Source organism: Eurypyga helias, unplaced genomic scaffold (genome assembly GCF_000690775.1).
Source record: "Eurypyga helias isolate BGI_N326 unplaced genomic scaffold, ASM69077v1 scaffold13409, whole genome shotgun sequence".
In the NCBI taxonomy this organism is placed as follows: Eukaryota; Metazoa; Chordata; class Aves; order Eurypygiformes; family Eurypygidae; genus Eurypyga; species Eurypyga helias.
In genome coordinates, this window is record NW_010272829.1 from 6,793 (window position 1) to 23,319 (window position 16,527).

General features: G+C 36.9%; 1 protein-coding gene across 1 annotated transcript in view; it reads right to left on the minus strand.

Moving 5' to 3' along the window:
- Positions 1 to 14,603, minus strand: part of LOC104515332 (neuroblastoma-amplified sequence-like) — a gene marked incomplete at its 5' end in the record, with an annotated part of 20,680 nt that extends 6,077 nt beyond the window's left edge. The window contains 3 exons of the mRNA XM_010159263.1: positions 2,237 to 2,365; positions 8,866 to 9,010; positions 14,464 to 14,603. Coding sequence (XP_010157565.1) covers positions 2,237 to 2,365; positions 8,866 to 9,010; positions 14,464 to 14,603 — 414 coding nt within the window. The remainder of the gene's footprint in view (positions 1 to 2,236; positions 2,366 to 8,865; positions 9,011 to 14,463) is intronic.
- Positions 14,604 to 16,527: the final 1,924 nt, after the last annotated feature.

The following is a 16,527-nucleotide window of genomic DNA, read 5'->3' on the forward strand; positions in this document are numbered from 1 at the left end:
AAGCTTCAGAGCTAGCCACTTACACAGCAGCTTTCATCTGTTAACAAAAAAGTCAATTTTAAAAGGTTAACAAGAACATATAGATGAGAAAGTGCATGTATATAAATAACAGATCCCTGACTGCTTTTCTATGAGATCACCTTGTTTAAAAACAGTCACAAAAACCCCTTCCTTTGCAGACACAAAAGTGCAGGTGGTAGAAGAAAACTATCAATATACTAAAGATAACCACCAAAACAATAGGAGGTTAATATTTATAAAATATGTTTTGTGGAAAATTCAGAAAAAAATCTGTTGTTTATTTGTATAAGGAAAAGGAAATAGGAACACCTTCATAAAAATATGTGGTTCTTTGCTTAGAACACCAAACTCAACTTGGAATTACTCCAAATTCAAACGGGATGCTAACTATAACTACAGTATTTTGATACAAGCAGATATTTGTGTATACAAAATCATAATCTCTGCCACCTTCCATGCAACCACTTTACTTGTTCACGAGTTAAAAAAGCTGGCGATTCATTAATTTTGGTAACTAAGTCCTTTGGCAGGCGAATCTGAGATTTAGCCTGTGTTTCCAGATCTATTGCTTCTCTGACTGGTCTTCACTGCTGTGTTCTGTTGTGTGTGTCTTCTGCTGAAGGGGAAGGAGATAAATCCATTCTCAAGCTATCCAACAGATGCAAAAAGAGAAAGCTTCTGGAAGTGTTCAAGGCCAGGCTGGATGAGGCGTTGAGCAACCTGGTCTAGTGGAAGGTGTCCCTGCCCATGGCAGGGGGGTTGGAACTAGATGATCTTTAAGGTCCCTTCCAACCCAAACCATTCCATGATTCTATGAATACAATGTGCTGCATAAGAAGGAAAGACACAGCACATGAGGAGGAATAAATGAGGAGGAAAGACTTACGGGAAAAACCCAGAAAGAGCAGGATGCAGACTATCTTCTCTAGGGAACAAACGATGGTGTGAAAGCAGGGAATAGGATTGCACTGCTTGTTGCAACCAAGGAATCTGAAAAATTTGTTGCAATTATAAACGTAACCAGCGTAGCAGGCCTGCCATAGAAGGCTCCTGCAGAAACGGGAGAACGTTTGCCTACTCTGAGCGTCTCAGAAAAAAAGTTATAATTTCAATTTGAATTCCTACAAATCACATTTTTGATATTTTGTGGATGCTTATTTTGAAAAGACAGTTTCGTTTCTGTTTCCACATGGAAGTTTCATTTTGAAGTAGCATATGGGAAATGTATCAACAACTATTATTTTATATGGCGACACACAATCAAGAGCTCTCTAAGATATGGTGCAAAATTTGGAAACATTAGATATGCAGTTTCCTACCTAAACACTATAATTCTGGAAACGTTCAATGCCATTAATTCAGCCAGACAGGAGAGCCATTCCCTTTCATACAAAGGTCTGAAGCAATACCTCCCTTTTGTGGTAGAGTGTTAGATTGTAGACCATAGCAAAGACAGAAACCAAGAAAGTCAGGTTGTACATACACAAGTTCAAGAGCTTGAAGAAGTTTTAAATCCACCTCAGTTTTCAAAAAAAATAACGATAAAAAAATACAATGCTTTTGTCTAGGAGACTAGCTTTCATCTATTTAGGTGTTCTTTCTTTAACTGAAAAGCAAATACACAGGGGGGAAAAAAAAAGCAATGTAACTTCATACAACAATTGAGAAATTTACAGTAATGATTTTTAGTTATCTGAAGAATAAAAGACAGTATCTAAGGTTTTTTTTCTCCAGAAACCTTGCTGCAGCATCGAATAAAACCTGTTTAGAATTGCATGAAAGTCCCCAAACATACCACCTTGTATTCTAACCTTTCTGCAACAAAACAGCCCTCCGTGTGTATGTGAGCAGACTGCCAAGTTCACCAGAAACATGGTAACTCATCTGATGTACTATTATCACTTAAAAAACCCAAAGTGCTAGAATATGAACACTGAGATAACAATCTACTTTATACAGCAGAATAGTTTCTGTTCCACTACACTGACTTAAAATAGCATACTAGATAATTTAAATTAAGTGTTATGAGTTTTAATCACCTCAAGTATTTATATAAAGATCTTTCGAGCTCTGTGTTACTGCTCTCTATGGACCCAATAGCTCTGAAAAAACCCTTAATAATAAGGGTCTCAATAGTCTCTGCTTACTATATGAAGATAAAATAACTAATTTATTACTTCAAACTTTGAAAGATGTTTAATTCAACTGCTCATACCTTAGCAACAGCTGATATCTGCTCCAGTGCCACAGCGTGAAGATCTTGATCTGTGCTTTCTACCATCAGTTTCAGCGATGGCAGCAGGAGGGACTGGTTAAGCAGCAGCAAACATAATTCTTTTATACACTGAAAATAAAAATAAACTCATTTGGTGAGATCTCTGGAGACACTAACATCGTCATTCAACCTAAAATTTATGAAAATACTATGTCAAATCCAAAATGAAAAATCAAAATTTTAAAACAAATGAACTCATTGTTGGAAATAACTCTTCAGAAACCTGAAAGGACAAGGTTAAAAAAAAAGTGCAATACAGGATTATAAGTGCAACATTTGTTACATTAAAACAAGGCAGGTACTGAATCACTATTACAATCTGGAGTTTACCTAAAGAACAACACAGCAATCACAGCATTCTATGGGACTAATATATCTATGCTTACTGAAATACTGCAAAGCACAGGAAGAAACTTAACAGACACCTGTGCCATTTCTGTAACTCAATTATGCCATCATAAAAGTGGAACAAAACAAAGAGCAAATAAACAGTATATACTTGAGTTCAAAATCCTAAAGCTCTGTTGCAAATTCTTTTCAAATCTTAATAAATTTTTATATACAATTAAAGCTTAGCAAATTAACTTTCCCTCATTCATCTAATTTCTCATCTTTCGGAATATAGCACAAATTTAGCATCATAAATCTTCTGCAAGGAGAAACTGGCCAGAGAAATATCTTAAAGACATACAAACAACAAACCTACCATGTATTTCCAAATCTTTACCTTGGCTTTTGGTTAAAAATAAGTATTTCCTACATCTAAGTTGTGGTTTTGTTCTCCATCAACACTGAAGTGATTTATTCACTTATACATGAAAAAGTATTGCAACTAAGAAATTATGTTATAAATCAAATTATAATTTCCTCTTCCTTTTTTGTCGTTTCCCAGAATTTTGGTCATTTGTTCCAACCACTTCCCAATAGGGCCCATCAGAGATACCCGATATTCCAGGACAACTTACACTAAGTGCTCTGGATACTGTATGAAAGTCACCTTGGAAACGGTATCCAATTCTCAGTAGTGCTCTCTGTTTCATTCCAACATTTAGAGAGCAATTTTCAAAGGAGATTATCAGTTTAAGTTGAGAGAATGCAAGTCATGTATTTTTACATCTTTTGAAGTTTAATGACAAGTGTAACAATTTGATGACCAAAATGCAACCACGCTTTTAGCGCCACAGTTTTAGTAGCTGTGAACCTAGTAATTATTTGAAGATGAAGAGATGTTAAATGCTCCAACTGTAACGTACTGCAGACACCTGGCCTTGCTTCGCACTGGAAGCTATCTGGCTGCACGTTGCTCTGTCTTTCCTGAATTTGTACCTTCAAGAAACACTACCTAGAATGATGTATTCCTCCACACTGAGCGCTGAGTCACTGAGACAAGGCTTGTTCTCTTAACTTTTATTCTGTACTGCTACTGATAACATTTTCAGTAAAGAATATATAAGATCAAGGAATAAGATTAAATAAATATACTAAGCTTTGTCTGATCAGTCGTATGCTTATTAAACTTCTGATAATTTTGTATTCCACTGTATTTCTTTTGAGCAGTATGCCTGCCATACCAGCAAACTTACTGAATGCAAAGTTGGAGATTCACACTATGTCTCCTTTTCCTGAAAAGGTGGTTCCACAGCAATAAATGCAGCTTATGTTCAGAAAAATAAATTCTGAGAGTCATAAGATACATAACCTGAACAAAACAGCAATTTTACCAAGCTTTCTTTCTCTGTCTGAAAGCCTCCCAAAACTAAATGGAAAAGCAGTGCCACAAGAAAGGATCTGTAACTATAAAAAGGCTCTCTAAAAGAACTTCAAAACGTATTTTGGGGTTGTGAGAGGCAGAAAAGGAAACTGAGCAAACTGTAAAATGTAAATAGGTACTGTACTTTTTTAAAGAAACAGAACTGACAAAGAAAACATGCAGATGTTGAATCAGAGTTTGCTGTCTCAATGAGTCACTTTAAAATAAAAAAAAAATTTCCTCTCAGCAAGCAAATGCAGAAATACAGATACTAACACTGCTATTTTCAAAGCAATAACATCTAACTCAGATGATACGCCAGCATTTTCTTGTCTTCGATGCTTCACAACTGTACTCCAGTACTGGTTACAGATTCTAATGGGACACGTTCTAACACATTCTGCTTTGTTCATCACATTCATAAAGGTCTCCACATAAGAAAACACATGCTTAGCTACCCAATTAACGTCTGTTTGTCTTACACTAGCAGATTTTGAAGCCAAATTTCATTAGTTTTCAGGCAGGTACCAGTCAGATGACTTGATTAACTTTGTGCATGATTACAGCATATCTAGCAGACATATCTATACTTACCTACAAACCCATCTCTCTTGAAAAAGAAGTATATGTTCCAGCAATTCATTTTACTTACTGTCAAAATACCATGCCTTACACTAAAAATTGAACTCAATTGGTTCTTGTTACACCTTTGTAAATCAAGAGTGTTTTATTAGATTCTGTTCCATCTAAAATATCTGCAGAATAAAATCAATCACTTCTTGATCTCTCATAAGCTAATACACTGCACTCCTTCACTCTTCTACCTCAAGGTATTTCCACTGTGCACCAATTTCTGCAAGTTGTCTCTTTTACCTCTTGTTTTTTCAGTGTCCTCTTAAAATGCAGCTAGACTAACATGGTGTTTCTTTCTAATGTCAGTCTCACTAGTGGTTTATGGAGAAGGGTACATCTTATCCACCCTTCTTCATTTGACCTCTCTTATAAAATAAGACCTCAAGGAGTCTGTTTTCCTGGTACACTTACAGTACATCATCATGATTGATGGCATACAAATATGAAAAGGTCAGTAATAAAAAGCCAAGATAAGCTAAGCATTAAATATCTTTTTTGCTTCAATTCTTAATAAAAGATTTCAGGCAAATGAAAAATTAACAGTTGACAATAATAACGGGTGAGACTTCAGCACTGAAAATTCAGTCTAAAATTTTAAAAAATGTTTATAGGGCTGAAAAGTTCACCCCGAAATACTTAAAAGAAATAATAATTCAAGGTAAGAGACATCAGCCTTGATAACAAAAGAGGTTACAGAAAACTGGAAAAGAGAAATACAGTCTGTCTTTCAGACTTGGAAGTAAGCAGGCACAAAAGAGGGAAAGTGTTATGGAATTATCAGATACGGTCTATGAAACACATCAAAACACACCATGAAAAAACCAAACAAAACAGAAGTATGCATACAGAACATACAGAAGTATGCTCCTAAAGGCCCCTGCAACACGTTCTGTAGTTCAGAACAAGGCCATCACTGTGGCATATGTTGTTTAGCAGCACTTTGGAAATGTGACATGAAACACTGTCCTCTACACCAGGGAAATCAGGTGTAGGATAGTGTGGTCAAACCTGCAAACCCTTGGAGTGGCCTCCATCCTTTTTGCACAGGACAACTTGCCAAACACAGTCAGTCCAACAGTACACCACACCTCCTTGTACGCCTGCCACAAAGGACTGCACTGCTGCTCTGGACAGCAGCTGGAAATCCAACCTAGGCAGCCAGCCGCTGCTCACAGCGCTTCTCAGAGCAATGCAAGCAGCTTTCTTTTCTGCAACAAGCACTTGAAAGCATGTGTGTCTGCCTGCCTGCAACGACAGGCTGTGCTTACAGGGGGTATGATGTTACCTGCGAGAGGGACAAGGCAAGTCCAAAATCAAAACCTGTATTACCATGGTTTAGCTGAAACTTTGGTAAGATCACTTTTGTCTTCAGTCTAGTTATGCAGCAATCAATGGTTCACTGTAGCACCAGAGAAGCATATAAAACAGACTTCATAGGAGTCAGTTTTGATCCAGTACTGTTTGGTATTTTCATGGATGGTTTGAAGGGCTGGATAATGAGTTCAAAGAGTGTTGTGGCTGGAGAGGTGGAAAGCAGACTGAAGGGTAGCATTTAAATTCAAAATTATCTGAACAAAATGATCAGGGATGACAACGAATGAAGAAAAACATACAATGTAAAAACTAGGAACAAATGCCTACAAAAAGAGAAGAAAGGAGACCAACTGGCTGCTATATTATTCCAGGAGATAAGCACGTTATGGCGACTAGGACCCCACGATTATTACAGATAAGAGACTAGATGGATTCTCCCATTTAGGTGTTTACGTTAACTGACACATGACCCACAGGTTGATAGAAAAAAAAACCATATATATGCAGAAGAGCCACACTTTGACACTTACTATGGGGAGAAAGATTTGCCCCTTTCTAAAGAGATTTATCAGGCAGCGTGGGTGTCACATCCAAACACATGTGCCTTCCAAGCAATTAAAACAATGCTTTTATCAACTATGAGGAATGGAAAAATCTATCCACTGTATAATGCAAATTAAAAAACCAACCAACCAACACAAACCAACCGCACACCCATACACAGATATAAAGATTAAAGCTGTGTAACTCCAAAGCCATTTAAAAAAAATAATTTGGCTGCAAAAAACTGTAAAGATCAGCAGAAGGTGGAATAAAGGAAAAGACAAACCTTTCTGATTGCAACTAAAGAGATAGTTTTCCTAACTGCTAGACCATCATGACTTGAAGTTAAATATTTTTCCATCACAACCTTTGACTTCAGTATGGCCAATGTTATTCATAGTGATAAATTGATCTCTCTGTTTTTAGAATGCCATCATTCTAGGTCTGTCTTCTTAATCAGTGCATTTATTGAAATGTGCAGTCAACTAAACAGGTCAATTGTCAGTAACCAGATTTTCATCTTATTCAGCCACACATCTCAACTAGTTTGTGCACTTAAGTACCATAGCCATGCATGCAAATAAGTTACTTAAATCTATCTTTGTCATTCCCTCTCTTCACAAGTGCAGACTTAAAGCAATACAGCCTGTTTGTAGGTAACTGATACAATTACACATTTTAGTGCAACTCCTGTTGCTGCACATTACTGTAGTCGTAAAAAAGACTATTTTACATTGGTAAAGCTTTTTTATGTTTGAGGACCACAATATCTTCACACTGTATCCGTATATTCGCACCTACACAGAGGGCTCATCCAACAACCTGTGCCATTACAAAAAGCCATCACCTCCAACCAAAGCTGGAAGCAATACCAAAACTGTGTATAAATAATTAAAATATAAAGTTGTTATGAAATTCAAGAAAAAGTTTGCTCAGTTAAGACAGCTGAGCAAACTGTGACCCGCTGTTGAGCAGAAAGCTTGGTGAAAGGACTGCTGTACGACAGCGACCCCCGGCGGGAGTTGCCTTCCTGGTTCACTGAGGTGAGTTAGAAAATTCTACTCTGACAGTTTGACTACTCCTGTGCGCGAGTTAAGTGACTTCACAAGCTATGATGCACCATTCAACACCTTGTAAAGAAAAGCTACGTATACTTATGCCAGTCCCAGACACGAGGAGACCTGCCTTCCACCAAAATTTTTGGTGGAAAGAATGAATTAATAAATGCATTTATCGTTTCAGCTGACAGACACCTTCTGGAATCATGGTTTACATAGATTCTGAACTTGACTCAAATCAATCTGACTATTTGAAAAACCCCATACTCCATCTGTCTGCATTTTAAACAGAATGTGTTGCTTCTATTCTGCTTCTAGTCTTAACATCAGCTGTTTTTTGTAACTGACTGTGATTGCATGAAGATGATTATAAGGGATTCATCAGACTACTGAAAATATGCACGACTACTCTAAAGTTGTGTAGAGTTTATTAGGCATTTCACAAATCTGTCGTCATTAGTACACAATGTTTACATACAAAATGCTTCAATAATTTTATACTTGAGATGCTGGTATTGCAGTATGCATACACAGTTAAGGAAGAGAACACCATGAGTATTAGAAAGGTATTATTTGTGTGTATATATATATACATACATGTGTATATATATATATATATTTTATCACCAACACATTTTTCAAGGATTCCTCACTAAATATTTATGCATCTATTAGTGAGAAAATTACTGGTTATTTAAGTAACAGCTTTTGTCACACTAACATCAATGACAGTCCACTCCTAGAGCCTTTCTGTAAATACTTCAAAGAATGATTTACACACTGGAACAGACCCCTAAAGGTCAGTTAAGCCGACTAGCCCCCAATCAATGAAATTCAACAAGATCCAATTCCCTATGATGTGATCCAGTCAGTTTCTGAACACCTCAGGATAGAGACTCGATATCTCCTTTAGACATCCACCTATTCTAAATGTTTTGCCACTTCAATGATCAAAAACATTTTCCTTGTACGCAATGAGAGTTGTCTCTACTACCTCTTGTCCTACCACTGAGCGTAACTGAGAAGAAACATGGAGGAGGAGCCAGCCTCCTCATCTGCATATTTAAAGACAACAGTATGATTCCCCTTAGCCACCTCTTTTTAAAACATAAGGAACTCAATTCTCTCAGTCTCTCTGCATTTATTGTGCTCCAGCCCCCTAATTACCTAGTTAGCTCTCCACCGGACTTGATCCAGTATGGCAATGACTTTCCTGTAGTTGTGACCCCAAAATCAGACTCATATCCATGATATTCAGAGTTAAAACTTACCTTGGCAGGGAGCATGTGCTTTGTCTCATACAAAGAACGACATATTTTCAAAATTTCATTTCCTGTGTTCTCCTTTTCCTCAGGTGCGCATCTCTGTAGCATAACAGTCCCCAGTTTGACCCAAGGATTATCATCTGTGCTTGATCTGCCCAGAAAGAGAGAGATGCGTATAGCATATGAATATACACCCCCTCACCATTTTCTGTAGGTGTGTGTTTGTTTGTTTTGGTATTTGTGTGAAGTAAATTACAATCTAATGAAAAAGAGAGGGAAAAGTTTTAAGACAAGTTACTACCCTGACGCCATCCTTCTTTCAATGCAACAAAGCATCTTAAAGTATTTTGAATTTTGACATGCTGTTATAATCCCCGAGGAATCACACACCAGACTGAAGACTGATCAAATTGGAATCGTATAGGAACAACTTCTCCTGGCTTTATACCAGCTAATTTCCCAAGCAGAATAGCATCAAGGGAGGGGTGACAGGAATCCAGCATTCCTAATTTTGTTTGCTTTGATCACATTCTAACAGCATCTGTCTCTCAAGTATCTGTCTCTTGCTCATGAGTGGAGAAAATATTTTCAAGAGTCGCATTTTAATTTTCATGTCCAAGAAGTACAAACAAAAAATGAACTTTTCTTATAGCCCATGCAAACAGGGTAAGAGAGTGAAAGTACATGCATCTGTACTGTCCATCTGTAGATACGGATGCAGAGACATTTGGTTTACGTATTTAAAATGTTCTTTTCATTCCACACAGAACTTCCTGCCGTGTGACCATTATGCACTCAGACAGACAGGTGATACAAGTAAATTTTATCACATATGATGGCAAAAGCAATGCTTACTCTAAAGTTTTGTTGCTGGAACATTTCTTGGCCTACAGCTGCTATCTGCTGGATCATGTTGATGCTTGGCTACTTTTGTTAGGAATACGTGGCTAGGACTGGTTGTACTGACAGAAATGGGTAGCAAACCAGAGCTTTTGAGGATATCATGAAGTGTAACACTGGAATACATCCACCCTGCCATTTACCTAATGTGAATCTAGTTAATGCATTTCAATTCCCATCTACAATGGGCTAAAAACATGCACCATCACAGCTTAGATCATTATCATATTAAGCCACAGTAACACAATCACTATGTTCATCTGTGCACAAACATGGGAAGACAAAACAGGTGATTTTAAAATCATCCCATCAATCTTTGGCCACTAATCAGCATCACAAAGATATGGCAAATTATTCACTTTAGCTTGAAGGAAAAAACTATTAAAAAAAAAAAAATCACAGCAAGACCAAATCTGGCAGGTGGGTCTCACGATTTGGTGCAAATTAAGATAATCATCCAGCACATGTGGTAAGGAGCAGTGCAGTGATGTCAAAGTACTGCTTTTCAAAGATATTATTTAGTAGCAATTGTTGAAATTAACACATGAATAACAGTGTAAATGGAGTCTGTTAAGAGTCTCTGTTGGATTGACATATACCAAGGAATAGTTCTGACAAGACTGGAGAGGACAGCCACCGATTTCTACTTCATATTCAAAAGCTCTGTACTGCTCATCTTCCACTTTCAAAAGTACATGCTGGAAACAAATAAAACCAGCTCCACATGAAGCTGACATCATATCCTAACATGAAAACCAGACAGAGATGCTAGGAGCGGGTAACTCTGAACACAAACTAAATAGAAGCATTAGCTTTATTCTTTCTGACAACTTAATTGAGCATTTCCATCAGTCACAGTCCCTGAGCGCAGAGGTGCCACAAGTCTGGCTGGGAACAGCAGAGCTCCTCCTCTCCTCTCCTTCCGACCTGATGGGTGGAACCCAAAGATGCCAGCTTATTCAACAAGCAAAACATGATGCACTTAATCTGTGAACCCTCAGTAAGGTTGGGAGAAGAAAAAAAAAAAAACAAAACACCACAACACTGCAACTCCATCTTTGCCACTGGTTAAATTGATAGCTCCTGCTATGTGATCCATCGCTTGCTTAGAGGCACAGAGAGTCATAATGAATTTCCATTTTTATAGCAGCTGCCTTTAGAGCACATTAAGAAAACCTGTAAGAATTTCCCATTAGGAAAAAAACAAAAACAAACAAACAAAAAACCCCACCAAAAAAAACCCCCAACAAACTACTACAGAACACAGAAATTAGAAATAACCAGAAAGATGCAAGGCCACAAGGCTTGCTATTTACAGGTTTATTTAAGTGTCAGAGAGATACTTTACATGTATAAAGCTTTTCTCAACACAATTCCTTATAATTTTTCTAATACTTGTGTGATCTATTAACAAATACTCATTATCTGCCATCTCTAAATAAAAACAAGATTCAGTTACAAAAAAAATCTGACACCTACAGGTTGAATTCACATTTATTCTCTCCCAGATTTTACCATAGTTCAACTATGGTCAAAAAAAAGTTATTTCTCAACATGAAAACAGTAATTAACTCAGCATAAATGCATTCTCTTTTTGCCCAGAAAGAAAAGAGGGAAATTTTGGATTAAGTTTAAAAAAATGAAAGGTGAACCAAGCTACTGATTCCCTAAAAGCTGGTCTTTTTGAGTTCCAAAACACCTTATCAATATTTAAAATAAATATAAAAAAATGCCTTTTGAACATGGTCAGCAAGTTCCAAAGCAATGCAGAACTTCAGGTATTGTTGGTATTTTTTTTTGTGAAAAACATCTTTATGAAATGCTTAAAATTACATCTGAATATGACACACCTAGATGGAAAAGTATGTATGCAGAAGAAAGGTGTGAAGATGAAGTTTTAAATAGTATACGCTGTTCCACGTGCTGACTGAAATAACCAAGCTACCTCTCTGTTTCCTCACAGTCCACATGGCATATTATGATAGGAAGCGAATCATATTTGCAGGTCTATAACCAGCATTATTGTAGCTGTTGTTTTAAAATACAAGAACCCAAAAAAAAAAAAAAAAATTGAAAAGCAGAAATTTATCATTAACAGAGAGGTCACAAAAATTCTTTAAAGAAAATTAAAGGCTACTCAAAAACCTCCAAACAAGTTCTCTTACTTCTCCTTCCTTTTGAGCCTTTATAGGATGTAAATGGTGGTTTTTAGCTTTATATACATTTATGTGTGTTAGATATTTACTGTTAAATTGAAAAACAAAATTCTAAATATACAGATGACTCAGACTTAAATTCCCCAGTTCCTGCACATACCATTACATTGCAATTAAAAATCAGTTAGCAACAAGGACTCTTTTCTGAATCAGAGCAGGAATAAGATTAAACAAAAATCTTAATACACATGGCTAAACAACTGGCTTAACTGCTCACAGTCTTCCTTTTTGCTCAGGAATTTCTTAATGCAACTTGCTGTAAAATGAGATTGTTGCAAACCTCACTAACAAAACAGTTGCTGCTCCTTATTCCAGCCCAGCCATCAAAATAGGTCTTTCAGAAACACAATTTCAGGGACATATTTTTATATATGTACATATATGTATAAAAATATAAAGTAAAAGCTTGGGGGAATGTTATCAATGGTATAAATACCCGATGGAGAAAGTAGAGGGAGTGCAACCTTTCTCAGCGATGCCCAGTGATAGCACAAGAGGCGATGGGCACGAACAGAAAGCACATTTTACTAAAACGTAAGAGAAACTTCTTTGTGGTAGCAGTTGCGGAGTCTCCAGTATTGGAGATACTCAAAACTCAAGGCAATGGCCTTGAGCAGCCTGTTCTAGCCCACCCTGCTTTGAGGAGGGGGGTGGAGTAGACATCTCCAGAGATCCTTTCTGACTTCAACTATTACTGCATACATGGAAATCACAGAATTGCAGATAAGGTTGCGAAAGGATTTACCTTGTTCTCTCGCCTCTTATCTCAGCCAAATTGATTTATGTCAAAAGTGTGACTGTGTAAATGCCTAGTAGCTACACTAACTACTCTAAACCCTAAAGGAGTTAGGACACAGGTGATGTATATATTTTGTGCAAATTTTCAGACTTCACCAGTCTTGGAACTGAGAGGTATCCCGCCTCTAGAATTTAATCCACTGTTAGTCATGATGACAAATCACATTTAGACTTTTTTTTTTTTCTCTCTCTCTTCAGGAATTCAGCCTGAAGGAACAGAACACCAAGTGGGAGATAAAATTTATATAATATTGAACTTCCTCTGTTACAGAGGAGAAGGCAAAAACTGTATATATACAAGTAGGGTTCTCCTTTCACAAAATCATTAGTCTTCTGTTCAACCCAAGGAAAAAGAATTTTTCTAATTGCAGCAATATTTCACTTGTCCCTTTGTTTCCGTAAGTTTAATGTTGGGGTTTTTTTGTTTGGTTGGTTTTTTTTTTAAATCTCACCACTACCTTAAACCAAGTTTGACAGTTTTCCTGCACACTGTGAGGCATCCAATTTTCAATTACAATTAAAACTAAAAAGGAAAGTTGAATATGAATTTGCGACAGATCACACAGCAGACCTTGTACTTCCTAATGCAATGAAGATAATGTTTGGCTCATGAAACTGTCATAAAGAATTTAGGTTAATGCTTCTGCAGAAATTGCAAACAGGCTTGAAGGTGAATAACCCTTACAGATTATCTTCTGTTGGACCAGTTCTCTATCACAAAAGAGTTACTTTTCATAAAAGATAAGCCTTAACTTTTCTGACAGATCAATGCACAAACACTTTGGGGAGTGTAGTCTCAAAGGTAAAACAGGTTGTAATGAATACCCCAACGTAATCCAATGGAAGCATCGTTTAATGGCTCTAACAAAACTACCATCAGATAAAACACGGCACACTACTCACTAGCTAAAAAAAATATTGCTCTCCTTGAAACATATGTGGCTTTTGCTGCATAACACAAGATTATATGAATCCTTATACTTTAGAAGTGATCATCAGTTATAGAAGAGCTAAAATCTTACCTTTGAATGTGTTATAAAAGTCACAGGAAAAAAACCATAGAGATGGTAAAAATGAATATAGTCAAGATTATGATGGCTGCAATGTTGAAGTTTTAAATCATTATTTTCATTTTAAGTTGTTGGGCTAGGATGTGTATGCCCTAGTATATATTTTTTAATTTTGGATACTTTATTCAGAGACAGAAATAAACTGCAGTGGATCTAGAAAGAAGGAACACAATTTCTTGGTACCATTACACTCACAGACCTCCAGCAGACAGTCTGCCACAGGCATCTGAACATTAACTTTCAAAGGTTTTTCTGTACAGTATAACTTTGGAAGAAAGTCAGAACTTTCTATACCTTTTCATGGATTTTGTACATACTGCCAAAAATACGTAAATTAAAATTCAGGTAAGTAGAAAACCCTCCTGTGCAACAGTTCAGGCAATAAAATGGTTTTCTGCCTCCTCCATGATGCATACTACTTATGTGTATATAGTTTTTGCAAAAATCCGACTGATTCTATTCTGCTTTAAATAAACCATTTATTTTCCTCAGTCTGACCCTTTCTAAAGGTCAAACTCCTCTCAGCCATGTTTGAATGCACTGACTGAAAATTACATGATATCATAAAGAAAGAAGACTTAGAACTGTTTTGTTACAGGACTGACTGAAGAAATGCTCACCCGTTGCTCATGTTCATTGGTGGCCAAGCTTGAAGGAGTAAAACCAAGTGCTGAAACTCGGATGGACTGTGACTAGACTCCAGAAGTCCCAGGAAGAGATCATACCTTTTTTCTTCATTTTCAACATCTGCTATCTCTACCTGAAAAACAAAACAACCAAAAAAAAGAAAATCCACAGATTCTTTTTTTTAAGAAAACAATTATTTAAAAGCAATCAACGATTTATCTGTGAAGAACATCACTGCTGTAAACCAATGCAGAACACAGTGAATATAATTCTTCCAGAAAACCATTTTCATACCTCTCATTTTCAATTACATGCAAATAACAGAGAGAGCACACAGACACTGGGGAATGACCTAGGTGTACATTGCTAAAACAATCACAGAATGGTTTGGGTTGGCAGGGACCTTAAAGACCATCCAGTTCCAACCCCCCTGCCATGGGCAGGGACACCTTCCACTAGACCAGGTTGCTCAAAGCCTCATCCAGCCTGGCCTTGAACACTTCCAGGGATGGGGCATCCACAGTGTAACCTGGCCTTGAAGACAGCCAGGGATGGAGCATCCATAGTGCAACCCCACACAAGTACATTGATTGATTAGTTCAGAGGATCTTAACTCCGTGTTCTTCAAACAACCAAAAATACCTTAAATTTCCTTTTCTCGATATACATACATACATACACACAGACACATGCACATTTTTAAAGAATGGGTATGTCTGGTGCTTCCCTAACACATACTACTCTCACTCACACATGAAATTTCAATAGTTTTATCTGAATTTACACCAACTAATCTTTTCTCCCACAGGAAAGACCTGTGAAAGATGCCTCTAAATTAACTTACCCAGTGCAGAACATTTGCTGACAAGTACTGTAATATTTCTCTGTATAGGTGTTTGAACCTAAGAAAACCAAAAACCCACACTCTGTCAGCCAGCCACCAGACAACTCTATCTCAGGAAAAGTGTCCACCTAAATTTAAAACCTGCAGCTTCTGCCAGGACTTGAATTCACTTCTGTTGATGACAGGTTCTTGTAGAGACAACTACTTCTTGTGGTTTGCATGGTAAAAAACTACAAGTTAAAAGGCCTGATTGTTGAAGGAAGGTTGCTATAAATGAGAACCAACTTGCTGCTAAATGAGAAGCAGGTTCTGTGTAAAAGTTTGGCTATCACACTAGGAGGGTTTGCACAAACGGAATTCACTGTCTAACTGACATACTAAAGTTCTTGAAGTTTAAAAGTAATTTGTTACAATAACAAGGTAGCTTCCCCTGCATTATTAACACATTCTAACACTGAAATTTTCCTTCAAACTTCAGAAAGTTCCAGGATAGCAAACACTTCAGTTTCACCTTCATTCTGCTGAAGATAGACAGCATTAACTGTTACCTTTTCCATTTCAGCCCAAGTAGTTCTAAGACATCAAAAATGGACAATTTTCCCTTAGTTCTACAGCTATTCTAAAAGATTAAAGATCTTATTCTCATCTTTTCAAAACGACTCTGATACATGAAGGGCAATTTTTTCAAAAGAGGTTGGAAAACAAAGATTACTGATGCATTTATTGAGTTGCCTACATACTTTCTGACTAAAATATTTAGTGCTGAAAAAACGTTTGCTTCTCTCTCAAGGGTGCATGTGAAAGTACCTTTACTAAAGTATTTTAAATAGTGAAGAAATTTTTCTGAGATCTGTCCATCTAAAATACTTCTCTGTACTGCAAATGTCACATAGCAGACATCAGTTACCCATCTGTAATATCCCTAAATTCCATCTACCTTGTTAATATAGAATATTATAATCCTTAGTATTTAAATCATGGGCTGAAAAGAGAAGGGAGAAGAACAGGAAAGGCTAATAGGGACATAAGTCATGCTAACCTCTAAGGACCAAAAATATTTAGCAATTTAGCAAATTATGTACTGTCTAAACAACAGAAGCTCTCAGTGCTTCATCTGTCCCCAAAGTTCATTTTCAGACAACTACCGCTTTAAATATTTAAACCAAGTAAGTAGCATTCTCTGTGGTCCACTGAGTACATTTTAGTATATTTA